Genomic DNA, 27,510 nt, shown 5'->3' with positions numbered 1-27,510 from the left:
AAAGTAGTAAACTTTAAAAATTCTATTTCTAAGATCCACTTGCCATTCAGTAGGTTAATCCTGTGCTGCTGAGTATTTAGTTTTATATTTATATTTATAAAATTTGCAAAATACGAATGAAATGTAGAATGTAGGGTTATTTCATATTATTGACTGTTTTGTGAATGTATTAGCTATTATAAGCTTAGATTTACATGGCTACTAAGTAAGTTAAATTCAGAGCTTCGTTGGTATTGAAATACCTATTTGGTTAGAAAAATCAGTCTTTTCCCACCACTAAAAGTAAAAGAAGACTGTATATTTGGTCTGATTTTATTCGATCTCTGTGCTTTTTTGGTAACAGTATGGAAAAGCTGTGTACAAATGCACTTTCAACCCTGAACAGTTCAAGGCTCCTGTGGGTATATATTTTTTTAATTAACATATAATGTATTATTAGCCCCAGGGGTACAGGTCTGTGAATTGTCAGGCTTACACACTTCATAGCACTCACCATAGCACATACCCTCCCCAATGTCCATAATCCCACCACCCTCTCCCTCCCCCCCTCCCCCCAACAACCCTCAGTTTGTTTTGTGAGATTAAGAGTCTCTTATGGTTTGTCTCCCTCCCGATCCCATCTTGTTTCATTTTTCCTTCCTACCCCCAAGTCCCCCACTCTGCCTCTCAAATTCCTCATATCAGGGAGATCATATGATAATTGTCTTTCTCTGATTGACTTATTTCGCTCAGCATAATACCGTCTGGTTCCATCCACATCGTTGCAAATGGCAAGCTTTCATTTCTTTTGATGGCTGCATAGTATTCCATAGTGTGTACGTGTGTGTGTGTGTGTGTGTGTGTGTGTACCACATCTTCTTTATCCATTCATCTGTTGATGGACATTTAGGTTCTTTCCATAGTTTGGCTATTGTGGGCATTACTGCTATAAACATGCGGGTATGTTTTTAAAAGAAAGGATTGTTGGTAGTTAAGAACCTATCATAGTCTAACTACTTTAAAGGTAAACACCTAAGTTGACATTTAAAAGACAGGGTTCCTTTGTGGTCATAGCAAAAGCATTGTGAATGACAGAGAAAGACAAGATAATACACCAGCCATGATCCAAAGGAGTGTTGCATCCATCTAAGTGTCTGCTGCATGGAGCCAGCAGTCTGAGGAGTAGTGCACTAGCAGCTGGTACAGACTACCTAAGCTACAGTGCCGTGTAAGCACTTCCTCAGTGTTTACAGACTACCTGCCTCAGATTCATCTGAGATGCGAGTTCATCGTGCAGAGTCCTTGGCTTCCCTTAAGCATAATTCATCATGGGGTGACCCAGTCGATTCTCATGCACAAGAAAATTGTGGTCCAAATTATTTTGCTATGCCTCTGGCTCTAACCCTTATTTTAAGCAGGGATGTCTAATAATGTTTCCTTTTGATAATCGAAAACAATTAAGGACCTAGGGCTCAGCTTCCATAAACAGTTTCGCAAATGAGTTTTTTTAATAGTCTATCAAACCTGATATTAAAATAGGGTTCTAAATTTTTTTAGACGTCAACACTTTTAAACTATTCTGTATCATTTTATGGGTAAAGCCATACATATTTAAAAATAAGGGTAACATCCTGTCTAAAAAGTACCTCTGGGGCACCTGGGTGGTGTAGTTGGTTAAGTATTTGCCATCGGCTCAGGTCATGACCCCAGGGTCCTGGGAGCAAGCCCCACATCAAGCTCTCTTCTTAGTGGGGAGCCTGCTTCTCCCTCTCCATGCATCTGCTGCTCCCCTTGCTTGTGCTCTCTCTCTCTCTCCGTGTCAAAATAAATAAAAATCCTTAATAAAAAAATAGTACTCCTGATATCTCAGAACTAGATTGTTGAGCTGAGTAATGAATCCTTTTTTTAAAAAATTAATTAATTAATTTTAGGAGAGAGAGGGCATTGGAGCAGGGGGAGGGCCACAGTGAGAGAAACTTAAGCAGACACAGTGCTGAGCATGAAGCCTGACACAGGGTTTGATCCCATGACCCTCAGATAATGACCTGAGCCAAAATCAAGAGTCTGTTGCTTAACAGACTGAGCCACCCAGGTGCCCCATGAATCCTTTTTATTAGGATTGCTACTGTAGGTATATTATTGGTTATCTTGTTAAAACTTGAAATATACCCATAAGGCCCTTAATTCCCAAGTTCCTGGATGCTAGTTCAAATTAGTGGTTGAGAATTCCATAAGTGACTAGTGGGTGTTGAACCAGAACTTCCAGCTGTTGGGCAGACTTCCAAGGTGTAGAGAGACAATGATCTTGTCATCACTGGAGCCACTGGCTGGCTATTACTACGACCTGAGCCAAAACCAGGAGTCAGCTGCTCAACCAACTGAGCCACCCAGACCTCCCAAACCTCACTGCCTTTTAAGACAGGAGCTCTCTAAAGTCCCTATGTAAAGAAGATTTATCGGGAGTGCTTTATGTATTTGCTTTATGCTAGGAATTTCATTAAAAGGATTGTGCCTCTGTGTAAGGATTTTGAAGCTTGATTTTTTGGGCTTTGTGAAGAAAAGACTACTCCACCCTGGCCCTCTTTTTTTTTTATTTTTTTTATTTTAATAAACATATAATGTATTTTTATCCCCAGGGGTACAGGTCTGTGAATCGCCAGGTTTATACATTTCACAGCACTCATCATAGCCCATACCCTTCCCAATGTCCATTTCCCCACCACCCTCTCCCGTCCCCCTTCCCCCCCGCAACCCTTAGTCTGTTTCTTGAGATTGAGTCTTTCATGGTTTGTCTCCCTCCCAATCCCATCTTTTCATTTTTTCTTTTCCTACCTCCCCCCAACCCCCCTCCCGCCTTGCATCTCCACTTCCTCATATCAAAGAGATCATATGATAGTTGTCTTTCTCCGATTGACTTATTTCGCTAAGCATGATACCCTCTAGTTCCATCCACGTCGTCGCAAATGGCAAGATCGCCCTGGCCCTCTTTTTAACCATAGTAGAGAACTGTTTGGAATTTATTTTTGAGATTTTTGTAGGGATTCATGAATCTTAGGAATACTGAATCAAATTACAATTCTTTGGGGCCTTATTGTTTATGGGGAAAATAATCACAGAGAATTAATGATCTACATTATTTTCTTTTGGTTCTTCAGGGTATAATATATTCCTCAGGATTTAGAGTATAGAGAACTCTGCCCTGCCTTCTTACTTATCTCCACCTACCCCAGCCTCCAAAGTGGGTTTATAGCAAATCAAAAGGTTGAGTTGTTTTATTTGTTTTCCAAATAAAATTTCAGGTCATAGAGAAGTTTTCAACTGATTGGCCAAGGTGATAAAACTGTAGAGGGCAGGGTTGATAAAAGGTGGAGTGAGGAGCCAGAGGGAGTTATTTGTTTCACATTACATCTGAAATGAGGCTCCAGTAGAGAGAGAGAGTGACCATTTCATGAGGAGATGACCTTATCTGGATGAATGGGACAGAGACAAGCTTAGATGGATGAATTTCCATTTTAGCCATTGTCTGCTCTTATAAAACACAGATGAAAAATTAGTGTAAAATTACCAGTTTCCCTCCATGGTATTTCTGATGAGGTGTGAGGTTGACAAGTAATAGCAAGATTCTCTTTTTTCTTTTTCGGAACTGTGTAACTTACTCTGGAGTAGAACTAGCTTATAGTTTGCTCAGCTTTAGAAATGGCTCTCCTTGAATTTGTCAAAAAAAAATAATTTTTGTGAAATACCTACTTGAGAGAAGCTTCAATATTTTTTAAGGTCATTTTTATTATACCACAGCTCGGGATGCCTTTATTTAAAGGTAAAACTGTGTGTATGTGTGTGTGTGTGTGTGTGTGTGTGTGTGTGTGTGTAAAACATGGAATGTTACTCAGCCTTCAAAAAAATGACCCATTTGCCACGATGTAGATGGAACTCTAGTGGGTATTAAGCTAAGCGAAATAAGTCAGTCAGAGAAAGACAATCATTGTAGGATTTCACTCATATGTGGGATTTAAGGAACAAAACAGAGGAGCCTAGGGGAAGGGAGGGAAAAATAAAATAAGATGAAATCAGAGAAAGAGACAAACCATTAGAGACTCTTAACCATAGGGAAAAAACTGAGGGTTGCTAGAGGGGAAGTGGAGTTTGGGAAGAGGTAAATGGGTGATGGGCATTAAGGAGGCCATGTGGTGTAATGAGCATTGAGTGTTACATACAACTGATGAATCACTGAATTCTACCTCTGAAACTAATAATATACTTTACGTTAATTAATTGAATTCAAATTAAATTAAAAAAATAAAGGTAAAACAGAGTCAACCAGTTTTCACAATAACCAGGTTAGAGTGACTTAACCAAATTTTCAATTAATGAAGTAGAGAAAAAATGTACATTCTAATAATTCTAAATTTGAAGGTTCTAGACTATTGTCCTCCGTATTAATTTCTGGTAGTGTATGTGACAGTGCTATGCCATGACCCAAGGTCCTGTGGAAGAATTACAAGAATAACTTTTGTCTTCTCTATGTTCCCCATAGCAGCTAGGAGAGTGCTGTGTTAGTAAGTTGTTTGATAGCTATTGAATGAATTCCAAGTTATAATCAAATAATTATTGATGATGGTTTAAGGGAGTTTTCAGATTATATTTGTGATTGGTTTAAATATATATAAAATATATATTAGCAAAATAAAAGGATTCATCAGTTGGCAGTGGGTGAGGTGTGTGGAAGAGAGGGGAACTGCATTTAGTTTTATTTTATAGGCAGCTAATATGGGCCCTTGGTGGTTTTATTTTTAAGTGAAACTGAGCCTTTAGCATTTTTGAGTTTACATATCAAATGCCTTGGATACACGATTAGAAATTTCACATTCCTGTATATGTGTTGGGGAATATGATTATATGCTTTGTTTACTTAAGGCATGACTTTTGTATTTATATTGCTTTTTACAGGTTCATTTTTGTTAACAGGGATTAACTAGAAATATAATAAGGTTTTAAAATATCATTAATTTTCTACAACCTTCCAAGGCCTCCACCTGGACCAGTTTGTAGCTCTGGTTGCCATCCACCTGCAAAAAATAGTACTGGGGTTTGAATGAGCAGTGACATTTGGCTTACGCTTAGGTCTGTTGACCACCTTTGGTCAGGAAACCTAGAACAATCCTAAAAAACTCTCCTAATCTAAATCAGATCCTGGTATTAACTAACATTGAATTTGCCATGGAGTGTTAGGAATGGCAGGGACTGTGGGATGGAAGAAGCAGTGTGTGTATGAGGAGTCATTTTTCACTTTTTTCCATTTCAGTCCCTGTCTGTTATTTTCATTCAAGATCTGATACATGTGTTGCTACTGTGTTTCTTATCATATTCGGAGTTAATGAAGGTCTATAAATAATTTTCTTGCCCATATACTCTATTTACATTTTTTAAAAGATAAGTGTTCTTTATTTTATTTATTTATATTTTATTTTTTAAAAGATTTTTATTTATTTATTTGACAGAGATCACAAGGAGGCAGAGAAGCAGGCAGAGAGAGAGGAAGGGAAGCAGGCTCCCCACTGAGCAGAGAGCCCAACATGGGGCTCAATCCCAGGACCCTGAGACCATGATCTGAGCCGAAGGCAGAGGGTTTAACCCACTGAGCCACCCAGGTGCCCCTATTTTATTTATTTATTTGACAGAGAAAGAGAGATCACAAGTAGGCAGAGAGGCAGGCAGAGAAAGAGGGAGAAGCAGGCTCCCCGCTGAGAAGAGAGTCCGATGCGGGGCTCGATCCCAGGACCCTGAGATCATGACCTGAGCCGAAGGCAGAGGCTTAACCCACTGAGCCACCCAGGTGCCCTGATCAGTGTTTTTTAAAAACTCAGTCATATGATTCCTATGGGTTTCTTACACTTTTTTCTTCTTTCCTCAAATAATTAAAATATGCTGTGTAGGACTAACTTGCTTTTCTTTTTCATGTTCATACAAGAAGGAGAAAAATACTGTTAATGTAATTGCTAATACAGTTTTAAACTAGTGTTTTAACTGAGGGTTATTGTGAAAAATTTTACTGTTTCTAGATTTCCTAATTTGAAAATGCCTGTAATCTTTTATAGGAATTTCAGCTTTTGCAATTTGATAATAACAGAACTAGGTAAGTACAAAATGAGGTCTCCTACATTGGGAAAATCTCAGTTTGGTGAGAATGTAATATTTTATAGCCAGTAAGCCTTTTGATTTAGTTAAAGCTGAAGATGATAAAGTGACTGCCCATAACTGTCCAGAGCTGAGTGAATCTGGAAATCAACATCTTTGATGTTTCTTTGGTCCTTGCTGCTGGAGTCAAAAGTTATGAGCAAGTCTAATGGCCTTTGTAAAATTCTCTTTGTTGTTTTTGTTTCACAGAGGAATGGTTTCCTTGAGTAAGGACTTTACTGAAGTTTCTCCCTTTAACAAGATGCTTAGCATAATGTTGCAGTCCGTGAGAGATCCTGGTATAGAGAAGGAAATGTAACTGAATTTTATATTATTATAATCCTGTTTAAGATACTGTGAGGAACTCCCAGACTAAAAATCTATATATAAGCTATCAGCAATAACCTATCACTTCCTTTGACTATTTTGTAGAATTTATAAATTATGATCGCCTAGATAATATCCTCAGAATTAGTGGGTAAAAATTCTTCCATTAGCTCTCCTTATCCTCACATATAGTGCTAGGGTATTGTGGACATTGGGTAATAAAAGGCTTGTAGATTTTTTTTTGACTCACTGACCATAAGAAATGTTTTACGTCACATATATTTTATATGACATAGGTGTGGGTGTGATTTTTTTATATGAACTAAGTGTTTAAAATAAAGTGATGCACAGTGTTTTTTAATCTGTTCTGCTGTAGTCTGTTTTTCTTTTCCTAATAAGATTTATTTATTTTTGAGAGCGAGAGAAAGTGAGAGTGTGTGCACGTGCGTGCCGGTGGGAGGGACAAGAAGTAAAGAGAAACTTAAGCAGACTCCATGCTGAGCACTGAGCCTGACACGTGGCTTGATCCCAGGCTTGAGATCACGACCTAAGCTGAAACCAAGAGCAACTGAGCCACCTAGGTACCCCTCGTCTATTCTTTTTCACTAAAAAAATTAAAAGGATCATGACCCAACAAATTGATTCAAGACCCCCACACACATCTGTTGTTCTTTCCTTTAGAGTGTTAGTCCTCACAAAACTTGCCTTGTCTTCTCATGTATTGAACTCTTTCAACATTTTAAGATGTAGGGGGTGCCCGGGTGGCTCCATCAGTTTAAACGTCTGCCTTCTGCTCAGGTCATGATCCCAGGGTCCTGGTCGAGCCCTGATTAGTGCCCCACACTCGGGGGAGCCTGTTTCTCCCTCTCACTCTGCCCTTCCTGCCTGCACTTGTGCATGCTTTCTCTCTCTGAAATAAATAAAAATTTAAAAAAATAAATAAGCATTTTAAGATGTATATAAAACATACAAAACTTGAAATCTCTAAACATGTTACATGTTTTTATCGTTTGGATAAGATACTCTGTGCCCTGGTATTTGTTACCTCCCTATATTTGGGGCCTAATAGGCTTGGAACATTTCAAGGTGTCCCTGGGATGGCTGTAGAAGAAGGATCAAGATTGAGAAGATGCATCGACAAGCTGTATTTGAGTTCTGTTTTTTCTAGCTCGCTGACCTGGGCCCCAGCCGTAGAGCACTTTGCTAAGCGTGTCTAGTGTTTAGTCTCCTATTACCAGCCCCTACATCACAGTTGTGGGCCTGACTTTAAAATTCGAGGCTGCTTTCCAGGTGTGAGGTGTAACTGAACTAGACCAAATGGGTAGAGAAAGGCTCATAAACACAAGTAGGAGTTGGCTGTGTATTTGTATAAACTTTTCCTTTAGAAGAGGTACACCTAAATTGAACCTCAGGTAATGGTATGTTTTTTACCATCAATAATAATTTTTGTTACTAATTTTATACTTTCCCTTTTGCTAGTTGCCTTTTCTAGGTCTTAAATTTAGGTGCAAACCTAAATAGTATTTAGTTTTTAAACAATGATAGTGAGGCAAGATTGTATCTTTTTTCTATCTCACTTCAGGACTGAAGGAAGTAAAAGAAAGTTTTAGGCTGAATGCCTTTTTGTGGATGATTGGAAATGCTATAGTAACTTGGACATTTAAACACTGAGAACCTGTAGTGTGTGAAATACTAAAGTTTAAGTCTGTTCCCTAGAAATATTTCTGTGTGAGTAGTATTTTCAGAGTCTTAGATTAAATGTTTAGCAAGCACAAAATGTCCTTAAGTTAAAAGTGCATACAAAACAATGCTTTAGTCTAAAGCTAGCTTAAATATCAGAACTCCCTCAATTTTTCCTGTACTCATATTTACTAGTCACCAGTCGTTGGCCTCACACATCCTCTCCGCAGAGATTCTGGCCTGTAGGTCAGGTATCCTCCCACCTTCTGTCCAGATAGGGGATGGAGGGCCTCCATCATCCCTCTTGGGAAATCAGAGATGCTGGGAAGCCCTGGACAAGCTGTGCGAGTAGCACATCTGAACAGCAGAGGGGTCAGAGAGCCTTCATGGTCTGTAATGACTCCTGCTCAGATGAAAGATGCTAGTGGTTGTTTGGTTGGTTTAAGGCATCATCAGTTTTTGAGAATCTTCTAAAACTCTTAATTGTCTCCCCAGGCAAGGAGATATACATATAATTCCTGCTCTAAGACTCTCAAGATATTGTAAGAAGCTGCTTAATTAACCACCTGTTATGTGTTGAGTGAATCCTCAGATTCTCCTGGATTGGTGATTGAATGTGAGAGTGAGTGTAGGAACAGTAGAGATGTCTTCAGGTTTCTGACCTGATACTGTTTATTGAGTGTTACCATACATAATGGATCAGCATTTTCTTTCATAGCTGTTGAAGTTTGCTCAGAATGTGGCTAAGCTGTTACCTGCTATAGGTGGTCCAGAAAGGACAGCCATCCCAGCAAAGAAACCGGCAAGTCCCAAGAACCTGTGTACTCTAGAATTCCCAGACAGATCAACCTGTAGGGATTAGAATCCAGTGTTAGCCATATTGAAAGCAAAACTCTTGTTGAGACCTATGCCTGCAAAGTGATAAATACTATGAACAGTTGACTTCTGAGGTGATTTTGGATGGCCTTTTGCCTTGGTATCTTACAAGAGCTGAGGCAAACAGGGAAGTGTTACTGTGCCAGGCAGGCAGTGTTTCCATTGTATTAGTAAGGAACATGGGGTTTCTTATTTTAAATCTTTAAGGCAACACAGGGGTACCTTTCTTCCTTGATCCTCATGGCTATTCTCTATTGGGAAATGGTATTTATGTTCTGATCTGACTATGGTATTCTCAAATCCACCTATGGCTAAATACCGGCCATTGGTTTGTAAGAAGTCAGTTTTCCCAGGTTGATTTCAGCTTTAGAAAGTTTGATTTTTACATAAGCTTTGTATAATATCCTACAGCCCTTATATGAATATTGACGTCAGGCCGGAAGAATCCATGAAATATTTGTATAAGTATTTCCGTTCCTTTTGTGCCCAGGACTTGAAGTCAGTTTGGAGTAAAAGTAGAGGAATTGATCAACATCCCTATTAAAGTACATAGGACTAGTCTCAACAAGAGAGAAGCCACACTGGTCAGGAAGTCCCTTTTTTTCTCATGGAATTCCTCAAGATGGTGTCTTAGAAGGAGCCAAAGAAATTTCTGGAGCTGAAAGAAACAAGTAAACACAACCCTAACCTTTTGGGAGACAGAAGCAGAGTGGAATCCTGCTGATCCCTTTTTTGCTTTCATTTCTTTTTTGTCTCTTGTAGATAGTTCTCTCACCATTCCTCCCACAAAGGTAAGATGAAAAGTGGGCAGGATACAGCACCAGGGTTTCTGAGGCCTTGCATGTGGGTTTTTTTTTAATTATAAAATTAATACAGAATACGTAATCTCTTTGGGAAGGTTATTATTAATACTTGCTTTTACTAAATGGTTTAACAGTGTTAATGAGTATATCTACTCACCAGTACAGGAAGTAGCACTGCCAGGTAACCACCAGTGAAAATGGCAAAGAAGACGGTATAGGTCATCAGTAATGGAAATGTGGTGGCCAGAGGAGCAAGCAGGTTAGTGATGCCGCAGAGGATGAGGTAAGACTTGTGGTAATGATACCTCTTGATCCAGTTTTGATCAGCAACCCATCCAGAGATTATCTGACTGACTGTCTCAGTGATACCTGGAACAAGATTGAGAAGACCTTATGATATCCGAATTCCGTTTCCCTAGCCCCTTTGGAAAGTGTAACTGCCCAAGACCTCTTTTCCTGAGTAATACAACTTCTTCCTGAGGTGAGGACATCTGAGCAAAAAATGGTCTCATTTATGTTTGTCAGTAGATTCAGTCATTTATTTACCTACTCCAAATACATCTAATACAGTGTCAGAAAGACTCCTCCAGAGCTGGGTAGGAGACCCCTCAGGTGTTTTGTTTGTTTTGTTTGTTTTTACCCTCATCAGGTTTGGAAAGCTTGTACCACCTAACTGGGAATCCCTGGTTACAGAGGCCCGGACGCTCGGGCGGCCTTCCTCAAAGAGGTTGTGCAGGTGAGGGAGTGAGTTCTAAAAGACTGGTAGGCCCTTGGGGCAGTGTGCTGGGGAAGTCAGATGGTGGAAGACTGGACATTATAAATAATAAAGTCTATTGTTGAAAAAAAAGTAAATGTTGGGACTTTTTCTTATGATTGTACCTGAGATTTTGGTAATTAAACTGCCCCTATTATGCTTGGAAATAGGAAATCTGTTTTGTTTGTTGTTTTGTTTTGCTTTTTTTGGAAATAAGTAGGAAATCTGGAAATGTGTCATCATTTTGAACAATGGAGCTATGGTGTAAACTTGAATAAAATTTAAGAACCATGTTTTTCATTCAGTTTCACAGTAACAGAATATTCTCATTTTTTTATCGATTATAAACTAGTGTAGCAGTTAAATAATAGAACATTTTCACCAAGAGTGGCATGAGCTACAGTTGCTTTGTAGTGTAAATTCTTCCTAAATTGCTTCACAAAAAAGGAAGGGGGGCAGAAAATGCATACTACTATTTCTATTTTTACAGTTACTTCCTAAGATACATATGGAAACTTTTTGTTATGTTCTTTGGTCCCATTGCATAGCCTAATCTGATCTAAATTGATGACTATCAGACATTCTAATAAAAAAATTTAGCTATGTATCTTTTCCTTGTGTACACAGGCTTTAGTTGACCGAAGTGGGGTATCTTTGCAGTTGGAATGGCATATAGTCAGTTTTGTAAGGATTGTGTAAGCAGTCTTTTCAAGAAATTAGGGAGAGAAAAGTTAACATCAAGCTACATAGAATTTCCAGATATTTAGAATAGTCCGTGTCATCCCTTTAATTTTTTAGGCTCCCTGTTTTGTCCATTGAGAGAATCCAGATCTTTTGAATTAAGCATTTTTGTCTCCTTACATTTTTATAAATACTCAACTAAAATGATTGTTTTCATTTTTAACTTAACCTTGTAATTTTTTTTAAGTATCAGCCTGGTCCATTAGTGAATGGCCTTAACAGGCATATTTATCTGTCTTAGTGCGAATGCAAGGGCAAAAATTCTTAGCTACCCATACTATAGAACATTACTGAATGCTTATGATGGGCCAGGCACTATTCTAAACTCTACATGCATTGCTCATTCAGTCTTGATAACCTTATCATCCCTATATTACAGATGAAGAAATTGAGGCACAGAAAACATGCGTAACTTGTCCAAGGTCCTACAGCTAGGAAATACAGAGCAAAACCCGAACCCAGGAAGTCTTAAGTTCTAGAACCAATCCTTTGAACCTCCGCCCTCTGCTGTCTGCCTATGATTTTCCTGCTTCCTGGAGGTGTCTGTTGCCAGCTTTTTAAAATCATGTATTTATGCCACAAATACTTAATGTGTACTGTGTCAGACAGACACTGACATGAAAATGAACGAGGTTTGCTTAGGGGCCACTCTCTGATAAAGAGCGCCTGTGTGCAAGGTGCGGTGACAGATCTGTGGAGGGACAGGCCTGGTTCACCCACCAGCCTCAAAAGACTTCCTTTTTTCTGGCCCTCCCATAACTCCTTTTTAAAAAAATTGTTTTTCTTTAGTTTTTTATAAAATTGAATAAATTTTTGTAAAATTAAGTTGTTTTCCTTTTGAGTTTGAGGTCAAAGTATACTTTCTTACCAGCTACAGAAACAAGGAAGGAGGCATCCGTGATGTCAATCCCCAGTGTTCTGGCTCTGGCCACCAGGTGGAAAGTAGGGATGAAATATGCCAGCTGACTGAAGAGAAAAGACCAGGTAAATATGTAGAAGAAAGGATTTTTTAAAAGGGAGATGTCACAGAGTTTTTGTTTATAGCTGCTTGAAGTAGCCTCTTTCTCATAACTGTCCCCATTAGGCTCGTTGTTGAACTCTTTGTTCTGTGAGACTATTAAATTTGTCCCATGTTGTCTGGACTTTTGCATTGCACTCTCCGTGGTGGTAGCCTCTTGTGTCTCATCGCAGGATGACGTTTCTGTCGTGCCCACTGCCCCTGGATTACTTGCAGACAAGCTGCTGCCTTTATTTTTAATATCAGAATTGTTCTCGCTTTTGATATGGATGGATCTTAAGAGCATACTTGAAGGCACCAAATTTAATGTGATCCCTCCAAGTAGTATAAGGGCACCTAAATGGGGGAGAGACAGCGAGAAGTTAGGTTAAAAATTACCCATCTCATTTCACAATACTCTGTTCTTAGGCTTAGAAGGGGCCCCACCATGAATATATTCAGTCATAGTGCAATAATTCCTGAAAACACTACTTTGTCCCCTAAATTTAACTAAAGTATCTAAATCTGTTGACTTTATTTTTAGCCCTACACACCACTGTATCCTTGTGAAAACAGGGCGTCCTTTGAAAATAGAAAACCAGAAAGCTGCACCAGGAGATGACCTGGAGGGAGAGAGTGTTATTTATGCAAGAGAAAAAAAGAATAGTTTTTGGGGGGAGTACGGGGGGGTGGGTGGGTATTTTAAATGTTAGAAAATTACTGTGTGTTTTAAATAGGGATTTAAAATATTCTGAAGTGGGGATATAGATTTCAGGACAGAAAATACAGAATTCTAGAGTTAGATGATGAGAGTCATTCAGAAACTGCCTTAGAAGAGGGGCCAGTCTTTCATCTCATTCCATTTTTAATTTCCTTGAAAGAAGAAGGATGTCAGTCTTGGTTTCAGTGTGGTCTGACCAAAGCTGTGGGTTGTGTGCGATGTTTCCAGAGATGGAATTGGCTGTAGGTTCTGCTCTCCTGTCTCAGTTTACCATGAGACCACTGGTAGTTTTTCACTTGGGAAAGGAAGGAGGCAGCAAAAAGGCTCTGTAGGTAGAAATAGGCTTGTATGTATCCCTATATATGTACATGTACATATACATATATTTTTCCAGTGATTTAAGATTATTTAAATCTGAATGTTTTAGGTCAGGCACAAAGAAAATTGTGGAGTGAATGGTTTTCATTTGTTTGTGAAAATTTTATATATAGAGGATGGTGTAGAAGAGATTAAGGTCTATTTTAGTGAGTCAGATGGAGGAGGCATTTTTAAAAGAGAATATTTGAAAAGAGAGTGCTTCAGTGGTACAAGAGGAGAAGGGAATCCGTGTGTCCCCAGGGGTATCACTTTCCCTGCAAGGTGTTTCTCCAGCTGCACAGAGTGGTCTCCATCCCCGCAGACGTGAATCCTGTGAATTCTGAGTTGCTTGTGTGGTCTGTGGTGAAGCCTCCAAATAGTTCAGCATGTCTTCTGCTGTGTGTTCTCCAAGGAAGAGGAGGTGCATGTTTACTTTACTGTAGGAATCCTGCTTATTTCTTCCCTGGCTCAAAAATTCTGCACTTCCCACTTATTTGAGGGAGAGAGCTGAACGTACCTTGTGGAGTTGATAGTTCAGACACAGAGTGACTTACCTGTCCAGTCATACAGATCTATCAGGATTTTTGTAAAAGGCGCTATCAGAAACGTCAGGCCCATCCCAGAACGGGCAATAGCTGTGGAAAGAGCTAATCGTTTCTTGAAGTATTTGGTAGTTACCACGGCAGCTGTTTGGTACAGGAGAGCAGAACCCAAACCTAAAAAGAACAGTAGCTTGGAATCACATGAAGTGGCTTGGTACCAGATGAGCTATTCTCCTGGACCTGAGATAATATAAGTAAGCCTCTTGGGTCCATGGACAAGACAGTAGAAAGGAAGTTTCTTAGTTTCATCTTCTATAGTCTTATTTTTACAGTGGACTCACCAGGTAAAAGTCCCATAGTCACACAAAGAAAGGGGATGTTAGTAGCCAAGCTGCTGATCAGATATCCACCAGAAACAAGGAAAACCCCGAGAATGGAGGCAGTCTTTTCTCCAGTTATTTCACTAATAATGGCAACCAGGGGACCTCGGAAAAAGGAAGAAAGGCAAGTACTAGGTAAATACTCTCTGGCATTTCTTATCTTCTGATGTGCAATTTAAATGAGCAACTGAAGGAAAACAAGAGGACTTGACTTTGGAATATTGTGTATCCTTCAGAAAGGTGTCTGTATTGGGCTTCATAATATTCCCAGTCCCACACTATTGTACTTTTTGGAAAAAGAGTTGTTTGTTTTAAAGAGGATTGGAAATAGGTTTGAAAAATGCATTATAAAACCGCAAAATGAGGGGTGCCTGGCCAGCTATGTCAGAAGAACATGTGACTCAGTCTCAGCGTCATGAGTTCAAGCCCCGCATTGGGTGTACAGATTACTTAAATAAGTAAAACCTTAAAAAAAACAAACCCACAAAATGAGATTGCACCTAGTTACCTATGACTAGAACAAGAGTCAATCATTAATCTACTCTGTCATGTTTGAGCCCCAAATAGAAGCAAGGGAAGAGGAATTGGTTCTCTGTGTTTTGAATATGCTTAGATGTTGGGCTTAAGAACTTCGTGGTCTGATTTCCCAGAGAGACTGGCTCATTGAACCCGTGTTCGGGCACTGTGAAAAGAAACAAGGCATGAAAAATTGAATCATGGACTTTAATAGTTGGATTCTTAAGCTTTTTTTGAACCCCATTTCTTCTGATTTTGCCAAGCCAAGAAGAGGCCAAACACTTCGAGTCCATAACTTTTCTCAGCTTTACGTATTAATGAATCTGGGTTTTAGCAATGCTTCAGTCTTAAATGACTGACAGACAAATCTTCTCAGGATTGCCCTTTGTGGTACTTTTCCTTGGACAGCAAGCTTATTGCCAGCTTTATACCTGCAGAAAAACGAAGTGATGACATGATGGATCCAATCCAGCCAGTTTGCTCTGAGGAGCTTTCAAATTCTTCTTGGAAGACCACAAAGAAAATGGCGAACGTCTTGATCATCCCCATCAGAAACACGTTTACCTAAAGCAAAGCAGACCAAAGAGTCCAAGTCAGGTGGTGAGTGAGCCGTCACAGAGAAGGTTACAGCTGCTTGTGCTTCTGACCCCATCCCCCTGGCCCCAGGTCACCAGTATTTACCAGTGTGTTAGTTGGTTCCACATTATACACTTTGTATTTTGTGGAGCGGTCCTACTCTTGGAGTATCTAAGTGCTTGACACAGGAGCATCTCCTTTAATCCTCATTACAAGGCTCTGGCAATCAATGTTTTCTTTGGAAAGTGAGGTTTAGAGAGATTAAGTCACTTGAACTTGATATGGGGGTGCTGGAGGTGAGATTTGAACCCAGATAGACTGACTCCAGACCAAACACTGTACTGTTCTGTCAGAATCATATCTGTTAAAGACAGCTAGTTGCATTTAACTCTTTTGAGAGAAGCACATTGGTCCAAAGGATGAATTGTTCCCAGCGGCTCTTAGAGGAGCTTTGCTAACTTTGCTCTTAAACTGAGTACTCTTCCTCACTTGGTATATAAATAGGGTGGCCCTATACTGTCCCAACGGAAACACTGGAGGGCAGAAGGGAGCACTACTAACTGATGCTAGAACAGCGAGCGTAAACAGGTTGGAGAGTCAGCTTCTGGTTGGTCACGTGCCCCATCCTTCCTTTTGTCCCAACTAACCTCCTTGCCAGCACTACCCTTCTCCTTCCCACTAGGAGGAATATCCCTTTTGAGGTCAAGTTTTCTTTCTGTGGCATGCTAACATTTGTTGCTTAGAATTCCCATTACCCTGGGGGCAGTACCCTGGGGTCAGCAGGAGGAACTGGAAGGGAAGCCACCAGGCCAGAGTCTTGGGGCACTCAGCATAGGAGCCATGGGCACTCACTGTCCCCAGGGGCTTCCAGGCTTCCCCTTTCTTTTTTCAGCGTCTTTAGCTTTCCAAGGCCACTTTCTCTGCTTTCAGCCTGGCCACACATCACTTAAGAACCACAGACCCTGGGCTTCCTTTCACTAATTCCACTTTGCCTGGTGAGTATTACCCACTGTCATTGACTCATCCCACTCTGTACCTGGGCCATAGACAGTCGTTCACTTGAACCTTAAGATGCCCACATAGTCATAGTGTCATGGTGAGGAGTACTGTTCTGAGGTCAGCGTGCCTTGGCCTGAATCCTGGCAGCACTTTCTCTGAGGGGTGTGACCTTGGGCAAAGTACTTCACAGCAGTTAAGCTTTCTCCTTTGTAAAGTGAAGAGAAAGGAGATACTATGCTCACAGAACTGAAGATTGAGAAAATTCAGATAAAGAATAGCACTAAATACTGAAACTGTTAACTGTGGTTTTGTTACCTCCTATAACCGTTTTGCTTTCTCCAGAGCTTCAGACTCATTTGTATAACCACCGTATCTTACTCAGGTCAACCCATCCAAAATTAGACTTTTTTTTCCCTTATCCCACACCTGGTTTTCCTTTTCATTTCTCCTTTCATTGGGATCAACCCAGTCTTGGTCACCTGAGTCAGAGATCTGCATCCTCTTGGGCCTCTGTTTCCCTCAGCCCCCACGTGCTACCTAACCAGCAGCTTCCCCTTCCAGCCTCTTCACTTGACTCTTGTTTCAAACTAGTATTTTTTTCTTGTCTGGAGTAAGGGACTAAGAACCAGTGGTGTCCCGAGGTTGCAAAAGTCGGGCATGGCGAGAAGGGGGTCCCTTCATGTATTTTTCCTGTTTTGATTTGATAGCAGCACAAAATTGTCCTTACTCAGAGTGAGCAATGCCACGGAAACCTGGGCTATCCATTCACAAGTGAAGAAGACATTTTATCAGGCCCTTATTCAGGCAATTTATAATCCTATTCCTCAGAGTTGCTTCTATCAGGAACTGAGGCTAGAAAGCAGAGCAGACCTCAGGTGGCTCCCACTTGTCTTGCCCGGTTCGGAATGCAGAGTGGCGATTGCAGCCTCTCATGAGCAGGAGACACCACAATGAGGCATCATTCTATAAAGTACCCTTTCTCTTTCTGTGGACTTGGGTTCTGTGCTGGTGTCTAGATGGTGCTGACCTCTCCTTTCTTAGCTACCTGAAATGGGCTAGCTCCTTGTCCCCATTCCCCCATTCCCAGTTCAGGACCTTTTCTCTCTGGTCTGTCCTTGATGTCTGGGTGGAGCAGCAGTGAGTGGCTGGGGCTTGTCTCTGATAAGTGGGTCTGTGCTTTTCACTGTGTGTCAAAAAAGCCAAGGACGCAGCCTTTGCATCAGCTCTCCCTCCCTCCCTCAACTTGTAACCTTTCAACTTTGTTTCTATTTTGACTCAGATATCAAAACTCTTTTTCCCAAGATCTGGATTTTCCTTTGGTTATCCGAGCAGACTAGGTACATCTCTATTCTGCTACTTCATTACTTCACCCTGACTTTTATCTAAGGTAGGTGGGTTTCAGCCCTTTTCCAGAGTCTATCTCAGACATTGTAAATGGGCTCACCCCAAAATACAAGCCCCTAGAAGTTCTCCCGTGGCTGACCCAGCCCCCTCATTTTCTTTGTACCTTTAAGAGCACCCCTCCAAAACACACACTCACACAGAGCTCCCTCACCAGATCACTCTCATTAGAAAATTGTCTTGGGAAAGAGGGCTGGATCAGCCACAGGGCCCCTTTTGAATAGAGAGCATCAGGCTTTGTCAGAAATGATTGGGTGATTGTTTAACAACAACTTCCTTCTACTCTGGCTCACTCTCTCTTATCCCCCCAGCTCCTCCTTATGGGACTACACAAACTAGAGAACAGTCTGTTAGGTTATCCCTGCTTCCTCACATCCCACCATTGACTGTAGGGATGCTCAGCGAGGCTACCAGAGGCTTCCTTTTTGGTGAACTGACAAACCCCGTCATCCATTCTGTGACGTCCCGCCTCGAGCAGCATCTGTTCATCGTTCTTTGCTCCTGGACATAATCTGCCTTTACTTCTGGGATGCTGCCTCCCTGCTTCTCCCACTGGTTTCCTCCATGGGACACTCTCTGCCCAACCCCTAACATCAGTTTTCCCCAGGATTCTGCTGAGTGGCTCTTCTCCCCCTCCCTGGTGATTTTACCCATTGTGCCTGTTGGTTCAAGCCAACCCCTGTATGCCGATGACTCACAGATTTCAGTACACAGATCTGGCGCTCCACCTGCCTGTGGGCTGCTGACATTACTGGTAATGTCGCAGGTCGCACTGTCCCTGCCCAGGATTAAGCCATCCAAGTACCTTCAGATGTTCTTCCTGTGTCCTCCAACTCAGTGAATGACGCACTATCCTCCAAGTTGCCGAAGCCAACAACCCAGGACTCCTGAGTCCCTTTTTCCTTAATACTCTGTTCCTGTCCAAATCTTACAGGTCCGTTTCCTCCATATTGCACTGACCTGTATTTGCTCCATCCTCACTGCTACTGCTTTCATTTAGGGCCTTTTTTGCTCACCTGGATGATCACAACACCCTTCCAGTGGTCTCCGTGCTTCCAGGCCTACCCCCTGCCAGTTGTCATCCACCCTCCAGGCAGAGCTGTTTTCCTGAAATGCACATCTGATCCCACCATTCCCCTGCTTGCTTTTTCTCATTAGCTCCTTAGCCTCGAGATAAAAACCAGTGTTTTAAAAATGTCCCTACAAGGGCCCTGCCCATTTCCAATTTCCTCATTATCACTTGCTTTATTCATATGTGTGTCCAACAGTCAGTTCATCCATCCCTCCATCCAGCCTACCCACCCACCATCAGGTGTTTACTGAGTGCCTGGCACGTCCCAGGCTGTTTACTATGAGGGGCCAGGCTTACAGTGGTGAGCAGGGTACCTGCTGCCATGGGACAGTCAGTCCAGTGAGACAGAAAGCAGAAAAACAAAACAAAAAACTCATGCAAATATATAGTTATAGAGTATGGGAAGTTAGAATGAGTCCTTTTTAAAAACCTTTTACTCTTTTGGGGCGCCTGGGTGGCTCATTTAAGTGTCTGCCTTTGGCTCAGATCATGATCCCAGGATCCTGGGATCGAGTCCCACATCAGGCTCCCTGCTCACTGGGGAGCCTGCTTCTCCCTTTCCCTCTGCCTGCCACTCCCCCAGCTTGTGTTCTCTCTTTCTGTCAAATAAAATCATTTTGTTTTTTTTTTTAAATAAACTTTTACTCTTTGTAAAGATTTTATTTTTAACTCATCTCTACACCCAACATGGAACGTAAACCCATAACCCCAAATTCAAGAATCACATGCTCCATCAACTGAGCCAGCCAGAATCTCAAGAATGAGCCCTCTTAAAGTACAGCACTCCCAAAGAACATTTTGTTACTGGATTTTTCTCTTTTTCTTTCTTTCTTTTTTTTTTTTTAACTCTTTTTAAAATTTAAATATTTAAAATAAATAGATTTTATTTATTTATTTGACAGAGATCACAAGTAGGCAGGCAGACAGAGAGAGAGAGGGGGAAGCAGGCTCCCTGCCGAGCAGAGAGCCTGATGTGGGACTCATCCCAGGACCCTGAGATCATGACCCGAGCTGAAGGCAGAGGCCTAACCCACTGAGCCACCCAAGCGCCCCATTTTTTTTTTTTTAATTCTTAATAATTGTTGAACGAGGGGCCGTACATTTTTATTTTGCACCGGACCCTGCAAATGATGTAGTCACCCCTGCCTGGATGTCAGGGCTGTTACCACCCCTCTTCTCGGAGGGTGAAGCTGCCCTTGAGAGGTTAAATCACTTGCCGGCCCACAGCTACATGTCAGAACCAAGATGAGCCCTGGAGTATCTTAAACTCCATCCCTGTTTCCTTAGGTTCTGGCTTCTTGCTCACTCATTTTCCTCTCCCATGCACTTGACTTTTTAATACTAAAGGGCCTCCAGGCACCTGGGTGGCTCAGTGGGTTAAAGCCTCTGCCTTTGACTCAGGTCATGATCCCAGGGTCCTGGGATTGAGCCCTGCATCCAGCTCTCTGCTCAGCAGGGACCCTGCTTCCCTTCCTGTCTCTCTGCCTACTTGTGATCTCTGTCAAATAAATAAATAAAATCTTAAAAAAAAAAATAAATAAACTCTACTGAAGGGCTTTTCCGTACCCCTCATTTATGAACTGGTTAAAACATAATTATTAGGCTGGTAATCTGAAAAGAACATTTTATAATAGGCCACAGGATAGACTATACAACTGTTCTGTCCAGTACAGTAACCTGTACATGTGGCTGTTTAAATTTTAATATTAAATGAATTTCAGTATCATTTTAATTAAGTTGGAGGCTAATTCTCATTTTGTGTAATTTTAATTAAGTTGGGTGCTGCATCAAAATATACTGGGGCTCCCTTTTTCAAATAAAGTGTGCATGGTTGTATATGGAGGGATGCTGGGGTCCCAGAGTGTGAGGTCAGGACTAGGGAAAGGGGTGTGGAGTTCACACTTGACTTGGACGTGCCCTTGAGGGTGTCTGTATGAATATATTGCACACTCCAGCCCCTTGTTTTGTTTAGTTATTTCACCAAATTACAGTGTTTCAGCCCCCTGCCCCTATAATGTAGGTTCTCATTTGCACTAGCCACATGCTCCAGAATTTTTCACTCACCTATCTATTGTAGAAAAATATACTTGTAATTCATGCAGACAGAAAGCCATAGTCCTGTAAGTATCCACGTACCCACTGCAGTCACTTAGCCAGAGCCCATTGTTAACGCTTGAGGACTCAGTATATTCCTTGTGCTTCTGTCACCAGCATCACATCCAGAAAAGTGGAACACTGAACACCGTTTAATAATCTGGTTATTAGGTAGTGTTTCTTACCAGCAACTACATTCATCAAATAACCTCTCCCCAGAGAACCATGTCGGGAAAGTAAGGCTCGTTACTGGGGAGAAAGGTGGGAGATCTGGAGACCCTCACCAGCAATGCTAGTTCTGCAAAGTCCGTGATCTGGGGACGTGGCCCAGCCCTTGGGAGGGCTCTTGGGCTTAGGCCATCCTTAGCTTCCTTATTAATAACATGTCTGGGAGAGATTAAGAAAAAGTGAGTACACATTCTTTGGTAATGAAGCTAATGTTTAACTAATAGCCCTCTGGTAAGAGATTTGTATTACACAAATCCCGCCTGAGGACCTGTGCCGCTACTTTCACCTCTGTCATTAGGGAACAGGAGGTATGATGTTTTCCCATCATCCTGTTCATGGAGCTCTTGTATCACATTGCGGGTGCAGGATTATTAACTAATAGTCACCAAGACCTGCAGTCCTGTGTTTGTGAGCCTCTTACTGTAGGGTGGAGCAGGGGAGGAGGACAGGAGGGAAAGGGTACCTTCATGAGTCCATCTCAAAGTGAACTGATTTTGGAACACTGATGTGGAATATGGAGCTGGTGCCACTGTTAGAGGCTTGCTTGGGGCACAGCTGGGATGGGACTCACCAATATTCTAGAATGGCCATGCTGACATTTCAGATCACCATGTCTCATAACAACCTTAAGAGCCTCTGGGAGGATGAGAGAAGTTAATTAGGAAATGGGAGTGCCCAGTCCAGTTGCTTACAAAATGAAGGAGAAAAATCAGGTCCTGATTTCAGAATCCACATACTTCTCTCCCTTTCCAGACATGTCAGAAAGACATGCTGGGCCGAATTATAGCATAAGTTAACGGTTGCAACGTTGGGTTGGGAAGTGGACAGCAGGCAGAACAGAGAGACAATGGCCCCATCCCCTGGGAGAGAGGGAGGTTGCTGCCCTGTGTATGCTGGGCTGAGCTGGGAACCCACCCAACAGCACTTTTCCAGCGCCTCCCACTGCTACTTCTAGGATGCTTCAATGTATGATTATACATCCTAATTGCCGTGCAGCCAGGGTAGAGCTGCAGGTGGTGGCTGGGACATTCTGTAGGTTTGGTGTTGGTAGCGAAGAGGGGACTGGAGGGGAACAAATTGTCTTTCACTCAGGGAGGACATTTTTCTCCTGAGTTCAGTATGGGCCGCTGACTTGGGCAGCTGTTGGCAGTTCCTGGCTTTGCTCTGAGCCTTTCTCCAGAGGAGCCTTCTTGGGGGCAGTAGAAAAGGGGAAAGTAAATTCTTACCAGGAAGAAATGAAATACAATCATCCATCCCCAACCTCCATCCAGGGCTTCAGTGTATGGTTGGGCCTTCCCTGCCCTCTGCGTCATGATGCTCAGTCTCTGTGACAATACCAAGACAGTTGACTCAGTTGACAAGAAACTGATCTAAACTTTATTTTTCTCTGTGGTGTAAAACCACTTGTAATTTTTTTGTAACCCACCCCTTTAAAAATAGATGATTTCCTCATTTCTAAATTGTTTACAGGCTCTGAAATCAACCTCAAAAATGCAAGCAGGGCTTTGTACTATCTTTGGGGATTTTTCTGGAGGCCTGCTGCCTAACTTCACCTGGCAAGTCCAGAGGCCTTTGACAGTTATCTTGGGGTATGGCCTTAGTTACATATAAGTCTGTCAGACTATTTCTCCCTATCCCTGTTTTTTCCATAATCACAATCGAGGCAGAACCATGGGAGAGGTAAGAAAAAGCTAATGAAAGGCCATTAATTTGAGAGACATCAAAGCCATTGCAGAGATATGAATGGCATCTGAAAGATGACCACTCGGTCATCTTTACTATTTCAGGCAGGAATTACAAAGGAGTTAACTACAAGCCCACCTCGCTATAGGGTGGCCTGTTTTAGCACTGGCCTCCTTGGCCTAGGTCTGCAAGCCACATCCTAGGGGAAGTCATGCATCACTCTCTGGTCTTCTGGGTGAGCTCTTGACCTTAGAGAAATAAGGAAAGGAGGAGGAACCTCGGGTTTAGGAATTCCCTTTACAAAGCAATTGCCAAAATGAAAATATTCTAAGGGACTAACTAAATAGCTGTGACAACAAAAATGCCGTGATCGTTCCTTGAATGAATCCTGGACCAGAAAACAAGTTGTAAAGGACTTCGGGAGGTCACTCGGGGGAAATTCTGGCAGTCCACTTCTGGACTTTCTAGTATACCATGTGAAATCTCTTAAGGGTGGTGGTGGTCTTGTGGTTCTGCTAGGAGCATGTTCTTGGTCTCAGGAGTGAAGTATCCTAGACCCTGCTATTTTCTCCCAAGTGGTTCAGTAAAAAAATACATATAAAGAGAAGTAGCAGAAAGAAATGCAAATGTTCTGAGGATGGCATGCATGCGGTATTCTTTATTTCCCACCATCAGACTGGCAGGCAGGCTGCTGCCTCCAGGACGGGACAGGCTGTGGCCAGCGCATGTGGAATGGCAGGCTGTCTGGTAAGCAGGCCGGGGTGGGGGGGGTTGGGGGGGGATTCCGCTCATTCAAAACATTACAGAAAACTAACCCCAGCACACAGTCCCATTTTTTTCTTACCTTTGATGTGGACTTCAGCAAAGGAATCCTTCAGCGATGAGGCAATGAGGCAATCTGGGAAGAAAAGAATAGGACTTTTGACAAAGTGACTCCTTTTTCTAAGGCATTTCATTCGGCTGCACTGTGAACACAAGCAAGCATTCTAAGTCTGTGAGGCCGAGCCAATGTGGTCACTCCTGCCAGTGGACTTTACTTCCTGAGGGGAGGAGGAAACACTGTGATCTGACATCATCCCAGGCCCTCCCTCCACCCATCCAGACTCAGAAAGTAGAATTTGTCACCATAGGCTCAGAAGCAAGCATCAGAGTAAACCAAGTGGAAAATCCTTTCGGTAACTATGGTTAAGTTAATTAAACAAGGAGGCCCTTACATAGAGGTGAGTCTAATGCCAGGGGGGTTTCTGGAAACAACCCAAAATCTGAGCCGGTCAATGCCACAGAGGTACCAAATTAAAATGGTAAAGACAACTCATCACGGTGAACTAGGCTTTCAACCATAGACTATCAACAAGTTCCTTGCTGGGTTGCCTGGCTGGTTCCTGTCGGTGGAGCCTGTGACTCTTGATCTCAGAGTCCCGAGTTCAGTCCCATGGCAGGCATAGGGCCTGCCTAAAATCAATAAACTATCTTAAAAAACAAAACAAAAATAAACCACCCAAAGCTTCCTTGCTTGCTTCCACCTTTTCTCTGTAAAAGCCTCCCCCTGAATTGATTTTTCCTCAAATAAACTCTTAACATATTTATTTAATATGCCTCAGTTTATCTTTTAACAATTCTGGTATCAGAAGAGAGAACCAAGGAAGGAGACCCCTGACCACCCACCCTGCCGCCACCCCCCCCACCCCCACCGACTCCACGAGCAGGGGGCACGGGCACCTGCCTAGCACATGGAGTTTAAGTCTGCTCACTGCCTCTGCAGGTCGTAGACAAGTCCCTTTGGGTCCTAGCTCCACAGCTTTGGTATTCCAAACTGTCAGACTTCACCGAAGTATTTCTTTTTAGGGACTGGGTCCAGAAACCGACTGCGTTCAACTTAAACACCAGCCTGGGTCTGGGGACGGACTAGGTCCAGTTTAAACTGGGCTGGGTCCAGTGTGAGGCCTCAGCTGAATAAAAAAATGTGTTCAAGCTGAACAAGCAGATTAGCCTTACCAAAGGTAATTGTGAATGCCAGTGGCCACAGTGGAGAATTTGTAATTTAGGTGAACATAAATTACATTTATGCAGTTCCCTTGAGAAAAAAGGGTCTAAGCCAAACACTCACTATAAAAGGTGGGGGAAAATCATTTTTCCTCCTCTGCAATTTCTGATGACCAGAAGGAGACCTCTTGGGACACCCCACTCACTCCAGAGCCTACAGACGGGATCCTGGGAAAACTGACAGAAGCCAGCAAAGAGTTAGAATTCCTACCAGAGTTAGCTCTCCTGGATCTCTGTCTGTGGTGCCTGTTTGAGAGAGGATGATGAACTTCGTGCTGTCCCTTCCTTTCCGAATTCAGGTTGACAGGAGGAAAACATTTGTGAGAATTAGATCTTTGAATTGTGGCTCGTGGATTTCTGTTTGGGTACCTGCTGGGTATGGAGACAGATAATGCTTTTCCCTTTGTGTCATTCTGTGTCCTGAGAACTTGGCTTTGCTTTTCTGCCTGTTGTTGGGACACGAGGTTATTAGTTCTTGCAAGTGCAGGCTGGAGAGCCTAAAACTATGGCTGCCAGAAATATGGGTTGCACCCCATATGTGGCTCATCTCCTGCCAGCCATGCCCAGCCGTCGGGGTTTGTCCGAAGTCTTCCTTTGGGTTCTCTTTGGGAGTAACTCAGGGTGTCGGGAGATAGCATCTCTTGTCCCCTCCTTGGGAGTACCTCTTCTGTCCATGGTTAAGTCATAAAGGGTTTGATAGTTTGGGTTTTGAGTCATCTGACAGGGATACCTCTGGCTTAAAAGAAAAAAAAATATTTACTGTTTGCCCAGCTAAAAAGTATTGATAAGATACTTGAAAGGATTTTTAGTGAGCTCTGCGGTCAGAAGTTGGCCAGATTCAAAACTGATATTCAGAGCCTAATTGGAACTTAAAAAAAAAAAAAAAAGAGCTTTTTCCCTAAGTGAAACTATGTAACCAAAAGGGAAAGAAAAACATTCCCAAGCCACTGTGAAAGGATTTACTAAATCATAAAGGCACACAGCTCTAAATCTAAAGCGTAAGAATCTTTTAATTTTAGTTGAAATCCCCCTAATGGGGGCGCTTGGGTGGCTCAGTCAATTAAGTGTCTCCCTTTGGCTTGGTCATGATCCCGGGGTCCTGGGACTGAGCCCCCCCCCCATCGCATCAGGCTCCCTGCTGAGCATCTGCTGCGTCCCCTGCATCTCCCTCTCCCTCTGCTGCTCCTTCTGCCTGTGCGCTCTCTCTCTGTGTCAAATAAATAAATAATATCTTTTTTAAAAATCCCCCTAATAATAAATGAAGCAGCAAATTGAAGATCATGTAGGTGGATGGGAGGGTCAGTCAGCCTCTTACTCATTCAGGTTGCAACCCAGCTCTTTGAGAAATTGAAAACAACTGTACTGTCCTGACAAATCTCGTTTTTCAAGAACAGAAATGTGGCTCTACAAACAGTTCAAAGCCTACTATCCATTATACCATCCCCAAAGCTCTCCTGCTCATCTCACAAAGCTTGATATAAAACATCTGGATTTAGGGAACAAAAGTCCTTTTTGATGGAATTTATATCTTCTCCCTGCACCTTTGAGATGTAAATGTTCTACTTATGTTCTCTAGGTATCCAGAGCCATTTCTTTGAAATGGGGACTTCAGGGAGGTAATAATTACCTGAAGGGACAGAAAAACTGCGGCTAGGGGTGGGGATGCTGCTTGGAAACTAGGAGAAAGTTATTCTAAGTTAGATATTCATGGAATATCTACATTGTTTCCAAATAAGATAAAATACTAGAATATCAGTTATTGAACACAAGTTTAAATACTTTTGGCTTTTTATACAGAGAAACTAAGGATGTTTGAGTCTATTGGTAAATTTGTTTTGTGCCACACTGAAAAATTTGCTGTGAAGAGAGATACACTACTAGAAATGATGAAATGTATTTATAAATCTGCCAGTCCCCAGAATACTAGTGTAACAGTCCACTATTGCTTACTTCCCTGTTTTCATAAGAAAGTAAGGATTCTATGCAAGCTGGTGCAGCCACTCTGGAAACAGTATGGTGTTTCCTCAAAAAGCTGAAAATAGAGCTTCCCTACGGCCGGGAATCGCACTGCTGGGTATTTACCCGAAAGATACAAATGTAGTGATCTGAAGGGGCAGGTGCACCCGAATGTTTATAGCAGCAGTGTCCACAATAGCCAAACCATGGAAAGAACCTAGATGTCCATCAACAGATGAGTGGGTAAAGAAGATGTGGTGTATATATACAATGGAATACTATGCAGCCATCAAAAGAAATGAAATCTTGCCATTTGCTACAAAGTGGATGGAACTAGAGGGTATTATGCTGAGCGAAAATAGTCAGAGAAAGACAATTACCATATGATCTCCCTGATACGAGGACTCTGTGAGAAACAAGGCAGAAGATCATAGGGAAAGGGAGAGAAAAATGAAATGATGAAACCAGAGAGGGAGACCAACCATAAGAGACTCTCAGTCTCAGGAAACAAACTGAGGGCTCCTGGAGGGGAGGGGATGTGAGGGATAGAGTAGGTGGGTGATGGACATTGGGGAGGGTATGTGCTATGGTGAGTGCTATGAATTGTGAAT

The 27,510-nt window shown here is 42.1% G+C and overlaps 1 protein-coding gene across 6 annotated transcripts in view; it reads right to left on the bottom strand.

The window, feature by feature from the left end:
- SLC16A4 (solute carrier family 16 member 4) overlaps positions 1–24,284 on the bottom strand; it is a 38,692-nt gene extending 14,408 nt beyond the window's left edge. For 2 of the 6 annotated variants that reach the window (XM_080802014.1, XM_080802012.1), the window contains exons 1-8: positions 23,745–23,894; positions 22,444–22,542; positions 15,279–15,411; positions 14,293–14,436; positions 13,964–14,125; positions 12,203–12,688; positions 9,997–10,208; positions 8,916–9,009 (exon numbers count right to left, since the gene is read on the bottom strand). In XM_080802014.1, coding sequence (XP_080658140.1) covers positions 8,916–9,009; positions 9,997–10,208; positions 12,203–12,688; positions 13,964–14,125; positions 14,293–14,436; positions 15,279–15,411; positions 22,444–22,530 — 1,318 coding nt within the window. In that variant the 5' untranslated portion in view covers positions 22,531–22,542; positions 23,745–23,894. Of the gene's footprint in view, positions 1–4,996; positions 5,046–8,915; positions 9,010–9,996; positions 10,209–12,202; positions 12,689–13,963; positions 14,126–14,292; positions 14,437–15,278; positions 15,412–22,443; positions 22,543–23,744; positions 23,895–24,114 lie in introns of those variants that run through there. The other 4 variants (XM_080802013.1, XM_080802015.1, XM_080802017.1 and 1 more) reach the window with 4 other exon arrangements.
- Between the last annotated feature and the right edge of the window lie 3,226 nt (positions 24,285–27,510).

This window comes from Martes martes (assembly GCF_963455335.1).
Source record: "Martes martes genome assembly, chromosome: 4".
Classification (NCBI taxonomy): Eukaryota; Metazoa; Chordata; class Mammalia; order Carnivora; family Mustelidae; genus Martes; species Martes martes.
Note: the sequence above shows the minus strand (reverse complement) of the source record. Positions and strands in the feature narration are given on the sequence as shown.